The sequence below is a fragment of the Diospyros lotus genome, chromosome 11 (genome assembly GCF_014633365.1).
Source record: "Diospyros lotus cultivar Yz01 chromosome 11, ASM1463336v1, whole genome shotgun sequence".
Classification (NCBI taxonomy): Eukaryota; Viridiplantae; Streptophyta; class Magnoliopsida; order Ericales; family Ebenaceae; genus Diospyros; species Diospyros lotus.
The window spans coordinates 27,031,695-27,047,925 of NC_068348.1; the positions used below are offsets into that span (position 1 = coordinate 27,031,695).

The 16,231-nt window shown below is 42.8% G+C and overlaps 1 protein-coding gene across 1 annotated transcript; it reads left to right on the forward strand.

Moving 5' to 3' along the window:
• Positions 1 to 2,682: 2,682 nt before the first annotated feature.
• Positions 2,683 to 16,231, forward strand: LOC127813200 (uncharacterized zinc finger CCHC domain-containing protein At4g19190). Its single transcript, XM_052354031.1, has 7 exons — positions 2,683 to 3,091; positions 3,188 to 3,250; positions 3,713 to 3,867; positions 3,997 to 4,101; positions 5,239 to 5,440; positions 15,200 to 15,314; positions 15,393 to 16,231. The coding sequence occupies exons 1-7, from the start codon at positions 2,870 to 2,872 to the stop codon at positions 15,914 to 15,916; spliced, it is 1,386 nt and encodes a 461-aa protein (XP_052209991.1). The 5' UTR covers positions 2,683 to 2,869; the 3' UTR covers positions 15,917 to 16,231.

A 16,231-nucleotide genomic window follows, 5' to 3' on the forward strand; every position in this document is an offset into this window, starting at 1 on the left:
AAGTTGGTTGTGATGGAAAAAAAATATAGTGTGCCCATTAGGTTATAAGCTTGTGACTTTGACATTAACATTTCCAGTTGCTATTGCTATAATTGAAAGGGTATTTTCTACAATGAATATCGTGAAGAATTGATTGTGTAGTAGGATTGGAAACCAATCGATGAATGATAACTTAGTTGTGTATGTTGAAAATGATGCATTTAACAAAATTGATAATGATTGGCGCCCAAGACCCTGTATACAAACTTACCAGCAGCCATGAACAGGCTACCCAATCAACACTGCAAACACCACCACATCACACCAAACCCCTTCCATCATCATTAACATATACCAAAGCACTCATAATAATATCACATCGAGCCTCTACTCATATATCAAGATCATACGCATAACCACATCACATCAAGCCCTTTCTCGTATATTAAGATCAAGGAAGACGCGCTTCCTTTCCGCCAACTCTACCAATCACATCCTCATCATGTAATGCAACACATAAGAAATATAATGGCTTTTGTAGCATAAACGTGATGGCAAATCCCTCATAAGTTAAGTGTCATGCCATGTTACGCCCACGTAGTAATTCACATATGTGAATACTCTACATGCATATGCTTACCTATCATACACAAGTCAACGTTCACAAGCCAATTGTGTCATGCCAATGCTCATGCTCCCAACAAATACATAGCATGGCCCCCAATGAATGCAACTCATGGCCCAATATCATAATGTGATGTAACATAACAACAAGCTAAAATACAAACACCTACCTAACAACAACCATCTGGAACTTATCCCAATAAGGTGCGTCATCATTCCACGAAGAAATGTGGGGAGGAACAAGCCCTATTTGGTTGTTGAATACAAAATGCATCAAGATGTTCATTAGACTCATTTTATTCTTTAAGAGGCTCGATGTTAGAAAAAACAACACATAGCCCATCAATGGCTCTCAACCATATTCCAAACATGCCACAAAAAATCGGAGCAAGGCAGACTATCAAGAACAAAAGAATTCTAGATTTTAAGTAGAGATTGACAGGGCTACTATAAGCTCAAAACACAACCAAATAATTCAAGTAATATACCAAAATGAAGCCTATGAAGTCTAGCTTATAATGCAAAAAAAAGATCTTGAATATGATATAATCACAAAGTTATACCCTAAAGAGTATAATATGGGCAAATTGTCGAACAAAAATGGTCAACAGATAAGGAAGCATCTATCTCATTTGTTGATCAACAGAGGCTTTTTTGCAAAAACTATTGACCGATCAAGGCAAACTGTCAATCGACAGAGACCTGGAACATGAACAATAACGAAAAAACACAATTATAGCACGATACATCCAAAATCTTGCCTAAATCTAAACCTTAACCAATAAAAGCATCATTCCTTAAGGATTATAGGGTGAAATAAACCCTATTTGAAGTTTTAAAGGAGTTTGGCAAGATCAACCAAGAAACGAGATAGATTTACAAACCATTCTACATAGACACATGTAAACCCTTATTTTACAAAACAAAGAGATTTTTCTTATGGAACATCCTCAAGATTCTTACATCCATGAGTTTAGAAGTGAAAGAAAAATTAGAACTTGCCTTGAACAAAGGAACCGAAGAAGAACCAGTTGGAAGCTGTAACTTTCACCCCCTTGAAACTTTAATTGAAAAAAGATGAAGAAGAAGAACTCAGGAGAGGTAAAAGAACAAGAACAAGAACAAGAGGAAGAGGGAGGAGAATATGAAGTATGGAAGAGGAGAAGGTGAGGAATGGCCTGCTGGGCCACTTTTCAACCACCCCTGCCAACCTTTTTTTCTTTTATTTTTCTTTTAAACTCACAAATATACATATACATACATATTTAATACATCTTTATATTTACACACACTCGGCAACCCTACTTAAATTAAACCCATAATTTTGACTTTTCCACACATTTATTTTTTTCAATTTTTAATCACATTTGCCTCTTTCTTTGACTTTGATTAATCTTTCCTTAATTTTTACATATAAGACTGCATAGAATTCTTTACAAATCATTTTCTAAACAAATAAAATTTAATTCACATAAAAATATTACATGAGTAAGGTCATTGCAAAAATGGACTTTGGGAACATCAATCTAACAAGTCCTTGCTTCCGTTGTTATTGTCGTGCATATCATAATCGAAGAGACATACAACACTTCCACCAAATTCTTTTTAACACGGAGTGTCTGTCTCTTCAACTCAACTAATTTCTATGGCTCTACACACCAAAGATGAAGGGTTGGTCCAAAAACCCTTTAAACTAGGGCCATATATGAAACGGACCAAAGTCCACTACATTGGTCAAAATCGTATTAGATTTATGTATAAATCTACTCTAAATCAAGATGTTTAAGGATCATAACCCAAACTCATAATTTAACATAAGTGAAGTATTTACCAATTATCATTTGGATAACCCATGCAGTTCACTATCTCCGAATTTTGCACGTGGCTCAATAAAAGGTGCCATATGAGAGGGCTAGTTCAGTCAAGTGCAATCACATGTGCTAATTACAAATACGAATTAAAATTTAGCGATGATAATTATAACATATTTTCTGTAATTAGAATGTATTTAATTTTTGTTGTAATTAAAAAGCACATATGTTGTAATTTAGTATTATATATATAGTTTGAGAAGGCAATCGGGTCGAGAAAATTTGGCTGGGGTTCGACCGGCCGATTCCGCGGTGGTCTCATCTGCCTTCCTCTGTTCCTGTGACGAATTTCGCAGTTTCTGCGGCTGTGATCTGCCGCAAGGGCACCAAACCAGAAAGAAAATCAATCAGTATCCAGAGAGAGAGAGAGAGAGAGAGAGAGAGAGAGAGAGGGAATGGAGGAAGAAGGAGAAGGGCTTAGGCTGAGCAAGAGGTTCTCGGACAAAGTGGGCGATGGAGAGGTGGATTTCAAGACGAAATCAGGCACCGCCTGGTCCCATTCCTACCTCAACCAGAAGCCATGGCACCCTCTCTCCTACCCCAACCAGCGCCGCAAGTGGATCGCCGAGCAGACCCAGGCTCAGCATCTCCGCCGCGTCGAAGAAGTTGCCCGCGAGGTCTCCGCCCCCTTTCTGTGCTCTCTCTTTAATTCAATTTACCCACTTCTCTCTATTTGCTAACCTTTTCTTTTGCACTCCAATACCATATTGCAGTTTGCCCAGGAACAGGAATTCTTCCGCCAGACAGCTCTTGCCTCCAAGAAAGAGAAAGAAAAGGTAATCGTATATACCCCTTTCATAGATATGCCTAAATTTGCTTATGATTTGAGCGGTGATTTTTTTTCCTTATTGCCATATTGGGTATATGAGGGTGTCAATTGAGAATAAGACCAACAGAGGCTCTAGTGAGGAGAGTGGAAGTAGTGGAAACAAGCATTTAGCAAAAGAAGTAGAGGAAGACTTTGGAAAAATTTGGTCAGACAGACTTAGGTTTGAAATTAATTATACAGGCCTTATGGAAGATAAGGTTATACATAGAAATGAATGGAAAGCTAGAATTCATGCAGTCCACCTCGTATGGTAGGGGTTATATGGGGGACAAGGTTCGGCATCAGGGGGATAAAGGTATGGTATGTTCTTGTGGATTTGGTTGGATGGGAATCCAATGGCATGGATATCTTTGGGGCAGTTTTTCTGAGCAAGTGTTTGACATGGGTGGCATGTGTGTGACTTGTGTAGATGGAGATGATGAAGGCAGTGAGCTTTATGTATGTCCGCCCACCAGGTTACAATGCAGAAAGTGCCAAGGCTGCTGAAATTTCCGAGGAGAGGAAGAAAGAGGAGCAGAACAATCCCCAGCATAACCCATCTGTGGAAGAGGCATCAACTTCAATGTACTAATGCATGCATGCATTTTGAGCAGATACCTTTATTTTATTCTATGTTAGCGGTTTAAGTCATTGGAAATTTAGCTTCTCTTCTTGTTTCTACTGGAGAAAGAAATAATTATGTTCATTTTGTAGGCCATCACAAGTACTGCATGAAAAAAAGAAGCCAATACCAAAAGACGTTTTTGGTCGTGCTTTACCAACCGAGGAACGATTTGAAATTCTTAAAAATGCTCCAAGGTAAGTCTATTAATCTTGTAAGTCTGCAAACCATAGCTGTTAGATATTTACAAAATAATTAAGTTCCACTAATCTTTGAAACGTTATAGGTTTTGCTGCTTATCTCTTACATTTGAATGAGTTGACAAAGTAGTAATCCCCCTTCTCCCTCATTCTATGTACCAATGAGCTTTACATGTACAGGGTCTCTACTATAGACTAACAAAATACTGAAATCTGCAAGTCCATTGCATTGTTACCCCCCCCCCCCCCCCCCTCCTCATTTCATGTTTGTGATACCTAACACTTCTCACCAAAGTTTAGGCCTAAGATGCGTGTACCTTAAATCATAATTATTGACGAACTAAGTGCTGTGTATGATGCTAAGAAGATATATCTTGATGTTTGACAGTGATCATTTCTACCCAGTCTATTATAATACTATTTAAGCAATTAATGACCAGTAGGATAGAGATAATGCTCAATATTTAAGGCATCTTACCTATTTGCTTCTCTAGTAGAAATGAAAGGGAGTTTAATTGTTTTGTTAGTATGTACATATGCTATGAATTTTCATGCTAAAAGTTTTAGCTGAGATTAACATTAGGTCTCCTATTAACTTTTGGATTGTAGGTCCAAGAAATAGGCTAAGGATCTTGAATTGGGTCATGATAAACTTTTAATTTAGTTTCTTATGCCCTGAGTTATCTCCAATACCACTTATGATATCATGGCAGCTCACCCAACAAAATTTGTTGAAATGAACTTTTGTAATGAAAGCATGCTTCATTGGTATGAACGAAAACTATATTTCTTTATATTATTTTTATCTAATAGATTAGCTGGTAATAATTTGTGATGCTTCTCTTGTTAGTTCAAGGCTACAGAAGTTTTGAGGAAATTTATTCAGATTATAATCGTACTGCATTCTGATTTTTCCCCAGGGATAGATGCTTCACAAGTCTAGGGAATTTCTACAAATATAGATTCTTCACTAGATTTGACATGATGATGCGTCAACTATTGGTTGAACTCTGTGCTTGATGTCTTTGTTTCTTTATGTTGGTCTATGATTGCTTTGCAATTTCTTCGGCAGTAGTCTCATGTGGTAATCAACAATAATGGCTATGTGCTTCTAAGTTTAATGTTGTTTTCCAGAATGGAAACAGGTGTTGTTGGAAGGGTGAAACCATTTGGAGTTGAAGTGCGCAATGTGAAATGTCTAAGATGTGGGAACTATGGCCATCAAAGTGGTGATCGTGAATGTCCATTGAAGGATGCTATCATGCCTAATGAAGAGAGTCGATTGAAAAGAGATGATCCCTTGACGGCTATGCTGGCCCATACAGATTCTAGTGAGGTAAGTTATCTTAACCAGGTGATGTAGCTCAACATCAAAACAAAGGGGCTTCCTAGAATAATTTAGCTTTATGCTTATGTTGGACTCCATATAGCTTCTCAAATGTAAGTCCTAGTAACATCCATATATTCTATCTTAATTTTAATTTTTTGAGGTATTGAGGCTCTGGAAAGTCTCACTTCCTCATTCTTTTCTGAATCCTGAGTGAGTTGATTCTAGGAGTTCATTAATCCTGGGAAAAGGTCAAGTTCAGGAATTTTTCAACGGTCATTTTCAGGAATTGGACAATCAGATTGTTCTATATGCTCTTTTATTATTTTTTCCCCTTCATTTAATGATCATAAATAGAAATCTTACCATAATAGGCCTTAGTTTGTTATTGCTGTTCTCTTAGTTTGTTATTACTGTTCTAAGCCTTTAGAAAGAGCATTTTCCCTCACAAAGGATGGTATGTGTCTCAGACATGCTCAACTATTCATTTTGCGAGTTAAAAGCAATTAAGAATTCTTTGAAACTTGCTCACATGTTCTAACTAAATGAATGAGAAGCATATGAGAAAATTGTTGGCATAGTTGGAGATGATTGACTTGATAGAAAAACAAAAGTTATAATAAATCTTTCCATGATTAGCTACCGAAGGAGCAAAAGCTGGCCGTTCATATACCCATATTTGCAAGTTGTTCCTGTTCATATGCCCACATTTCATTTGTTACAGACTTATAAGCCTGTGACTTCACATGGCATCAAGTCCCACTTTGTCATATGATATTGGACTCTTCTATGAACTCATTTTCTCTATGGATTTATAAACTGATGCTTCTTTTCAATGTGCTTGAATATATCTAACCATGAAGATTATGGGTTTAATTAATTTGCTTTATGATGAGGCCGTGCCATCTCTGCATAAAGTCCCTTAAGGACATCCCAGTGGCTCGTGTCAATTCCATTTTCATTAGATTATGTAAACAAAGGGTGATTCTCATTAAGTTACTTGTGTGAAAAATATATCTCAATGTAAATACAAGAATGTTAGTCCTCTGCGGAAAGCCAGAGGACACCCTATTACTTTCCTTTCATATTTGCACTGCTCGGCTTATTCACATGCCTCTGCTCAGTAAGATGAAGAGGTGGCTTGGCCAAGTGAAATTAGATGAAGTTTTTGAGGAGAATAATGAATTTTCATATTTCATTTGCCGCTTATGTATGTATACAGACAAATGTCTGTAACTCATGTTACTGACCATTTTGTTGCTGCTGCTTTATCGAAGATGAATCTGAAAGCTAATATTTGGTATTAAGAGGAATGCTAATTGCGTTGCTTTCCCTATTTGTTTGGACCGTTTGCAATGAGTATCACTATTTTATTTTTGGGTTATATTTGGCCTTTGGCGCAAAAAGTTTCTTCTCTATTTTACCAATAAAACTTTACAAAAGACAGTAGTTTGTTTGGCCTCTCTCTCTCTCTCTCTCTCTCACACACACACACACACACACACACATGCACACAAATTATCAGTGCCTTTCTTCCCATTTCTTCTCTTTCGATCTTCTTCTCCTGTTGTTCTAACAGATTCACAGGAACTAAGATTAATGTGGTTAGAAGTGAAACTAGTTAATGTTTTTGTTTTATGTTTGCCTTTTCATGTAGCCCACGGTAATTTCCGTCATATGAATCAGTAGTGCTACTTAATGTCACTGCTGGGTGGTGACACCAATTGCTTTTCTGATTCGGTGAGAATCAGATAATAGCAAGAGAGAAATAACAAGGGAAATTTAGAGAAGAGTAGGAAAAGAGAGAACAGAGGAAGAGAAGGGAACTGAGAGAAATTGAGAGAGAATTCAAATTGTTCTTCCAGAAATTCGATAATCCTCTCCAAGAGTGCCTTGGAGAGTATATACACTCTTAGCAAGGGGGCTGCCGCAGCAGATCACACCCTTTAGGCGGTTATAACAACCGCTTTTGTCCTATTCTGGCCCTCACCCGTGGGCCCCCCTAGGCTAACAATCTGATTACAGAATTACAGCTAGGAAATGAAATAACAAAAATTACAGTAGCAAGAAATATCAGCAGTAAAATGAAATAAAAATGACAGCAAGATAAAAAGAAGAATTCAAATTGGGTATCTCGGTTGTAGCTTGTGACACTTAATTTGGAGCACATACTCTTGATTGCAGATGGAACCTATCAAAAAGTGTATGCATAAATTTCAACCTTTGATAAGTTCTCTTTTGGTGATATTGTGGTGGCCAGTGAGTTGTGGATAAAGGTAGTTTAATATGCTACTTGTCACAAGTTTGGCCTTGAATTCTCGCCGGCAACCTTGTGATGGCTCTAAGTTCGCCCACTTAGATCAGCCAACAATGCTATGGGGTTTATGCACAATATAAACGGAAGCACACACAAAGAATACGGAAAAATTCTCAACTTTATATTTAGATTCGAGAATACAAAGAATGGCCTGGGCTTTACTCTCTAAAAGCTACCAAAATCGCCTATCTAGCCACATATATATAGGGTACAAAATTACAAGTGGTTATGCGGCTTATGCCCCATAACCTGTCCCCTCAGACCCACGAGGGTCGCATGCACCACGTGGGGAAACCGTCTGTTGGGTTGCATAGCTCGCTTAGCCAACACCTGTCACAACTGCCTCGGCTATGTGCGTGCGCAGGGCCTTCGTAGGCGCGCATTGTGCCGACGTGCCTTGCATATTGTGGGAGTGCGCGGGCCACGCCTGCGTGGGTGCTGTAACTGTTCCCGCCTTTTGGCCTTGCCTCTTGCTAATGCTACGAGGATTGCCCCCGTGTCCCGCACATCTCGGCCAACTTAGCCCACCAACGTGCCCCACATTTCTCAACCTGCATGGCTGCCCTGTGGCCTCTGCCCCCATTCAGTCGGGTCCAGCTACATTCGTGCGTGCTAGCCAAGCCAACCGTCGCCTCATGTGCGGGCGCCTCAGCCATGGAGGCCCATTTTCCCCGCACATTGTTGCACTCCCTCGCATGCTTGTTGCCATCTTAGCACGACAGCCTTGTGCCATCCAACACTTGAGCCTACCATTCGCCCATATCCTGCTATGACACATCACCCTCGTGTCACGATGCTTCATCGGAGCCGGGCAACTTCCGGTGAGTTTCCCAGAGACGTCACAGACCACCCCCACCAGAAGGTTCCGACGGCCTCGTCGGAAGTGAAGACAAGTACTGCTGTATGATGTCTTTAAACTGCCATTGAGTTGTATACCTTTCCCAACTTTCTTCCCTGCTGGAGCTCCCTTCCATCTTACTAAGTATTGCACACGCTTGTTCTTCTTGCTTGCCCCCAAACGTGCAATGGTCTAAGATTGCCTTAATCTCACGATCATGCTGCACCTGAATAGTTGGAGGGGCCCTCTTAGCCTACACCCGATCAAGCGTGTTGTCTTCATAGTAAGACTTCAAGAAGCTCACATGGAAAGTTGGATGGATTTTTAGCCTCTCAGGTAATAGCAATTTATATGCCACAACACCAACTCGTTGCACTACCTCGAAGGGTCTATTAAATCTCGGAATCAACCCACAATGCACCTTCTTATTAGTGATTTGCTTCCAAATCTCGGGAGTAAGTTTCAGCCATACCTTATCCCCCATAGCAAATTCCAAGGGTCATCTCCCTTGATCAATATACTTTTTCATGTGGCGAGCAGCTTTGTCTAAGCTGTCTTGTGCTTCCTCAAGCATGTCCAGTCTCTCTTTGGCCCATCGGTATGCAACAAGGCATCGATTCGTTGCATCCGTCCTAGCCACTTCATGAGGCGTCAAAGGCTGTTGGCCTATGGCCAGTTCAAACGAACTCCTACCCGTTGCTGAAGATTTATGCAAATTATAGCAAAACTGAGTAGTGTCCAAGAGATTTACCCAATTCCTTTGACTTGCTGTCACATAATGCTTGAGGTACTTTTCCAACAATACATTCACCCTCTCCGTTTGACCTATCAGTTTGAGGATGGTTTGCTGTCGAAAACTTCAGCTCAGAATCCATCATGTTGAACAACGAAGTCCAAAATCGGCTTGTAAATCTCGCATCTAATCACTAACAATGTCTTTAGGCAGGCCAAAATACTTTACCACGTGCTTGAGAAACAATTTAGCAATGGTCTTAGTCTTGCATACTTTCTATGTAGCCACAAACACTGCATACTTGGAGAACCGATCTACCACCACCACGATCATGTCTTTCCCATCTACCTTGGGAAAACTTGTTATGAAATCCATCGAAACCGACACCCACGGTCGTTCAGGGATTGGAAGAGGCTACAACAAACCTGCTTCCCTTCTTCTTTTGACTTTGTCCTACTGGCACACCATTCAGGTCCTGACATAGGCTTCTATGTCGTCATCCACCTTGGGCCAATAGTAGTTGTGTGTAAGCAATGCTTTCATACTTGCAGTTCCCGAGTGGCCAGCCCATGCTGTGTCATGGGTTTCCCTCATCAGCAACTGCCGCAAGCTTGCGCCATAAGGAACATATAGTTGGTCCCCTTTGGCACATAACAAGCCGTCACTGAGTCAATAGCGTCGCCCCACACCCTCAGTTAGCTGTTGCACCAGTTTCTGATATTGACTGTCAGCCTTTGCCTGCTCCTGAACCCAGTCTAAGAACAAAGTATTGAAACTGCTAATGGCTGCCACAACCGCTTGCACATGCTTTCTACTTAAAGCATCAGCTACCTGATTGCTGGCCCCTGCCTTGTGCTGCCAAACAAAGTCGTATTCGGACAACATGCCTGCTTGGCTATCAACTTCTTCTGTGTTGAGAAGTAAGTGTTGGCCACGTTGTCGGTGCACACCACAAATGTCGTCCCTCCCTAGCAAGTATACCCGCCACAACTGCAAGGCAATGCACCACCGCTAGCATCTCCTCCTCATGTGCTGAGTATCGCTGCTCAGCTTCATTTAACTTCCGACTCTCGAATGCCACAGGATGCCCACCTTGCATCAAGATGCCACCAATGGCCCTGTCAGAAGCATCAATGTGTACCTCAAATGGTTGCTCAAAGTTAGGCAACTTCAACACTGGTTCTGAAGCTATAGCTGCCTTCAACTTGTCAAATTCCTCTTGACACTTGGCAATCCACTGCCATGCCTTGTCCTTCTTTAACAGATCGGTCAAGGACGCAACCTTCTTTGAGTAGCCTTGGATGAACTTTCGGTAATAGTTTGCCAATCTAAGGAAAGATCTAATCTCGAACACCTTCGTAGGAGTAGACGAATTAACAATAGCTTGCACTTTCTTTTCATCCATCCGGACACGCCCTTTGCTCACACGATGCCCCAAGAACATGATCTCCTTCCGGGCATTCCAAAGAGCTGGTGTTCCCTAAGCCGAGAGAACACCTTCCTCAAGTGCAACAAATGATCCTCCAGGGTTTCGCTATTAATCACAATATCATCAAGATACACGACAACAAACTGATCTATATATTCATTATGAATGTCGTTCATCAAGTTACAAAAGGTAGTTGGGGCATTGGTTAAGTCAAAAGGCATCACCAAAAACTCATAGGCCCCATACTTTTTTACACAAGTAGTCTTCCCCTCATCCCCCTCAGCTATTCACACTTGCCAATATCCCAAATGCAGATCCTGCTTGGTGAAGAAGGTGGCCTTCGCCAGCTATCAAACAAGTTTGCTATTAGCGGAATTGGATACTTGTTTTTGATGGTTACCTTGTTGAGGGCTATGTAATCCACGCACATCTAAAGGGACCCGTCTTGCTTCTTCTGAAAAAATATAAAGGCTCCATAGGGCGCCCTGGATGGCTAGACTAGGCCTGCATCCAACAAATTCGTCAGCTGCTTCCTCAACTCGGACAGCTCTGGTGGTGCCATCCTGTAGGGAGCTTTAGCTGGAGGTTGTGTACCAAGCTGTAACTCGATGTGATGATCAATTGACCTCCTAGGTGGCAAGGCCTTTGGCAGCTTGGATGGCATGACATCCGCATACACCACCAATACATCTGCCACTGCATCTAGGACTTCCACCCACTAATCCGGCTTCATCTCTACCAGTGTTGCCAAATATGTCATTTCCCCCCACTTGAGGCCTTGCTCAACCTAGATGGCAGAGAGCATATTGCTCTTGCCCTTGTCTTGTAACCTGTTGAATACCGTTTGCCTTACAAAGCATGGTTGCAACTCATTATAAATTATTATACCTCCAAGGTGTATCATGGGCGCTACTTTGGCCTGCATCAGAAAGTCCACTCTAAGGATGACATCGAAGTCATCTAACTGCACCACCATGAAGGGCAACGTCCCCCTCCATGGACCAACCGAGATAGGAACTTTTGAAGCCAAGCCCAGCACACCTTGGGCTGCGGAGTTAACGACCTTGATATGGTTTTGGCATGGCTCCACCTGCAGCCCCAATGCCACCGCCATCCTGCCAACAACGAAGTTGTGCGAGGCTCCATTGTCCACCAACGCACAACAGTCTTCCTCGTTCATTACCACTTGCACACGTATTAAGCCACCAACTGAAGTTGAGGCTTAGATTGCGCCAACTAGCACTTGGAGGAGGCTCACTCGAACGTGCTCCTCCTTAGCATCATCATTCAGGCCTTGCTTCCCATCAGCAATTGAGGCATTCAACTGCTCTCGCCTTGGAAACTCGCGTGCCCTGTGCGGCCTATCGCATATGAAGCTCCCACCTGTCTTAGGTTTGCTTGCTTCGCCCACCATGGTTTGCCTTTGCCCTTAAAGATGCTCTTTTGTTCTGACTTACAGTCATCCCTCTTCTTCCTTTCATCCTTCAGCTTGCCATTACTAGCACCGTCTGTGGCTCTCAGGGCCCGAAGGTCAATAAGGGCATCTGCCGCAGCCATTGCTGAAGGGAGGTCTTTCATGTCTTGTCTCCTCAATTCTGTTTGGGCCCATGCCTGGAGACCCGACATGAAGTTGAGTGACATGTCCTCTTTCCGACATCTTGTCAATGTCCAGCATCAAGGAGTTGAACTGCTTGACATATTCCCGCACGGAACCCGTCTGTTTCAGCTTTCTCAGTGCCTCACGAGCTAGCCACAAGCCATGGGAAGGTAGGAATTGGGCTTTCAGCTTTGCCTTGAGTTCGTCCCATGTCTGGATCCGTGGCTTATCCTTGTTATCGGCAGAAACTCGAGTACACCACCAGAGCTTGGCATCACCAGCCAGGAACATACTTGCGAGATCCACATTCTCACCATCTGGTATGCATGCAATTTTGAAATATTGCTTCATGTCCCATAGAAAATTCTCGAGAGCCTTCGATTCACACACTCTTGTGAAGGCTTTGGGCTTGGGCACCTTTAGTTTTGGGGCTGTCTCATCCCCACCAGAGGGTGCGCTTGAGCAAGGCAATGTCACCTTCCAGCAAGGCAATCTGATCATTCAAGGCTACCTCGCGTGCCTCTGCCTGCAGGCTCAAGTCTGCCTCAAGCTTAGCCATCTTGGCTGCAAACATCTCTCCCAAGCCACGGCCCTGTCCTTCAAAGAAGTGCACAAATCGTCCACAAGGGCCTGGAGATCCTCTATAGACGAGGCTGCCTTTGTCACCTTCTAGGTCAACAAGACTTCATCAGTAGGGTCCCTCTCCCCTACATAGGCTTCAAGACAAGTAAGTCGGTCACAAACAGCTTCGTTTCCACCGGCCATTGATTTCTCTCGCTTCTTTGTATAGCACTGAAGCTTGTGCTCTGATACCAACTTGTTACAAGACTGGCCTTGAATTCTGGCTGGCAACCTTGTGATGGCTCTAAGTTCGCCCACTTAGATCAGCCAACAATCTTATGGGGTTTATCCACAATATAAACGGAAGCACACACAAAGAATACAGGAAAATTCTCAACTTTATGTTCAGATCCGAGAATACAAAGAATGGCCCGAGCTTTGTTCTCTAAAAGCTACCAAAATTGCCCATCTAGCCACACATATATAGAGGGTACAAAATTACAAGTGGTTATGCCCTGTAACCGTCCCCTTGGACCCACAAGGGTCGCATGCACCACATGGAAAAACCGTCTGTTGGGTATGGACTCACCTGGCCGACACCTATTGCAACTGCTTTAGCTGCATGCACGCGTAGGGCCTTCGTGGGCGCGCATCGTGCGGACGTGCCCCGCATATTGCTGGAATGCACATGCTGCTATAACCGTTCCCGCCTCTTGGCCTTGCCTCTCTCCAAGGTGTCAAATCCTCGGTCTGATTGGGTACCTTCTCGTAATTGAGAGAAGGCCGAATATGTGGGAAGAAGAAATAAGGGAGGGAAAAGAGAGAAGGAGAGGGATTAAGAGAGACAAAATTTGAGAGAGGAAAAGGAGGGAAAAGATCAATGTGTAATTCTCACTTGATCCCCATCCTTGGTAGCTTTCTTTATTTATAAGGGAGACGGTTAGTACTACATCTTTTAGAAAAGCCAATTGGCCCGCCAAGTGGCCATGTGCCTTGGCTATAATTCTCTACATCCTTTATTCCATACATTCGAGTAACTAACCGAACTAACTAAAGGACTAATTACAATATTACCCTCATGGTTGTGACACAAGGCTACATGGATTCCCCTCGTGTCCCGCACATCTCGGCCAACTCAGCCCACCAGTGTGCCCCACGTTTCTGGGCTTGCGTGGCTGCCCTGTGGCCTCTGCCCCCGCTCAGTCGGGTCCAGCCGCATCCATGTGCGCCAGCCAAGCCAACCGTCACCTTGTGTGCGGGGCGCCTCAGCCATGGAGGCCCATTTCCCCACACATTGCTGCACGTTTGCTGCATTCCCTTGCATGCTTGTTGCCACCTTAGCACGGCAGCCCTGTGCCATCCAACACTTGAGCCTGCCATCCGCCCATATCCCGCCATGACACGCCACCCTTGTGTCACGATACTTCACTGGAGCCGGGCAACTTCCGGTGAGTTTGTCAGAGACGTCACACTATTGCAGTAGCCTTTGCCTACGGAAGATATGATAATGGGATGTTAGCAACCCCGTTCTACATCATTTTTGACTATCAGATCAACTTTCTCTTTTATCACCCATGACCAAATTATTCTATTCCCATGGCATACAGTGGGATCCATCCAATGAGTTCCTGCAACAGTTGCTGGTGAAAGCAAACTCAAACCAGAATTTATAATTGTGGTGGATTTTTGGATTTTTTATTTTTTGGATTTTGGGGGGGGGGGGGGGGGGGGGGGTGTTGGAGCTGAGTCCTGTTCATTGAGGAGGATAAGCAGGGGGGCCTGTAATTGTAATTTTTTTTCCTTTTGATGGTCCGATAAGTGCCATAATTGTACTTGGAAGAGGAAAAGCGAATGGTATAGTTAAGCTATTTGAAATCAATGCAATTTAAGAGGAATCAATGAAAGGACATCGATTCAAATCCTGATTTTCAAATTGAGAGAGATCAAGAATTCTCACTGTTTCTTAGAAGATTCATGGACCCAATTCAATTAGTGGGATCTTTCATTTACTCTTTTTTCCACCATGAATGTTTTATAAAACTCTTTGGATCCCTGAATTCGAAGTGTCCTACTTTCACGCTACTTTATTGCTGTTGCCTTGGTGGTTATGGTTTCAGTTGATTCATCTGTTATGCTGTTACATCTTTGCTGGTGCTTAATTCTTTGGCTGCTTATAGTTATAGATGCGCAGCACAAGCAGTTTGCTGATGTGCTTTTGTTCTCCCAATGCAACACCAATCTGATTCTTACCAATATCCTGTCTCTTGATTGATGTTTTCTGATTTGCTTGCAGCCTCTAAAATGGGAGCTTAAACAGAAACCGGGAATGAGTCCTCCCCGCGGCGGGTTCGACATGGACGATCCCAATCAACAGATAGTGGCCGAGGACATATTTGACGAGTATGGAGGTAGAAGCTTGTTCACTTACTACATTAGAGAAGGTTAGGATGGTACAGATGTTTATTGTCATTCCCATCCATGTCTAGGCTTCCTTGGTGGAGAGAACATCACTGAGTTGTTGGCCAGCTACTCCGCCGGCAAACAAAAGAAGTCCAAGAGTAAGAAGAAGCATCGAAGGCAGTCGTCTCCAACTTTTACTGAATCCAAGCATCGTACAGAGGACCGGCCATCCAATGTCCCTGAGACGATGATGAGATCGAAGAAGAGCAAACACAAGGCGAAGAAACACAAGCATTCTGAATCAAGCTCATCAGATGATGACGCGGAAGTTGAGATCCCGGACAGGTCACCTGATGATTATGATGGCAGGAAGAGCTCGCAGAGGAGGAAACACAGGAGAAAGAAGCACAAATATTCTGAGTCGAGCTCATCGGACGATGGAGAGCTGGACAGGCACCGAGACAGGACTAGACACAGGCAGTCTTACACACGGGCATCCAAAGATTCAGACTCTGACGGGCGACGTAGAAGCAAGCACCGACATTCCTCTTGTCGTGGCCACCGGCACCGCCATCGCCACCGTAACAGCTCAGATTCCTCATCTGAATGAGATAGATGTTAAACTTGTCTTCTTGTGGAGACTCGAGATTGAGGAAAATGATCAAGCCTTCTGCCGTCTGGTCTAGGTCCATCAGATCACTCCATACTTGGGAGTTTTTTCAATATGGTTATGCATTGGCAATGCAAGTACTGCTTGTTAGTTGGATTCTATTTCTGTTGCATCAATCATAGACATGCTGTGTGAGTGTAAGATAGTCTCGACTATTGTGAGTAATAATGGTAGCCTTTTCTTCTCATTATTTATTTCATGTATCATCACCTTTTAACGCAACAATATTGCAACAATAGAGTAGACTTTCATTCA

Excerpts from the sequence above, each read along its gene's own strand:
- LOC127813200 (XM_052354031.1), top strand. The coding sequence starts at position 2,870 with ATGGAGGAAGAAGGAGAAGGGCTTAGGCTGAGCAAGAGGTTCTCGGAC. Across the intron at positions 3,868-3,996 it reads GAAGAGGCATCAACTTCAAT|GCCATCACAAGTACTGCATG; the intron begins GTACTAATGCAT and ends TTCATTTTGTAG. Across the intron at positions 5,441-15,199 it reads CCCATACAGATTCTAGTGAG|CCTCTAAAATGGGAGCTTAA; the intron begins GTAAGTTATCTT and ends ATTTGCTTGCAG.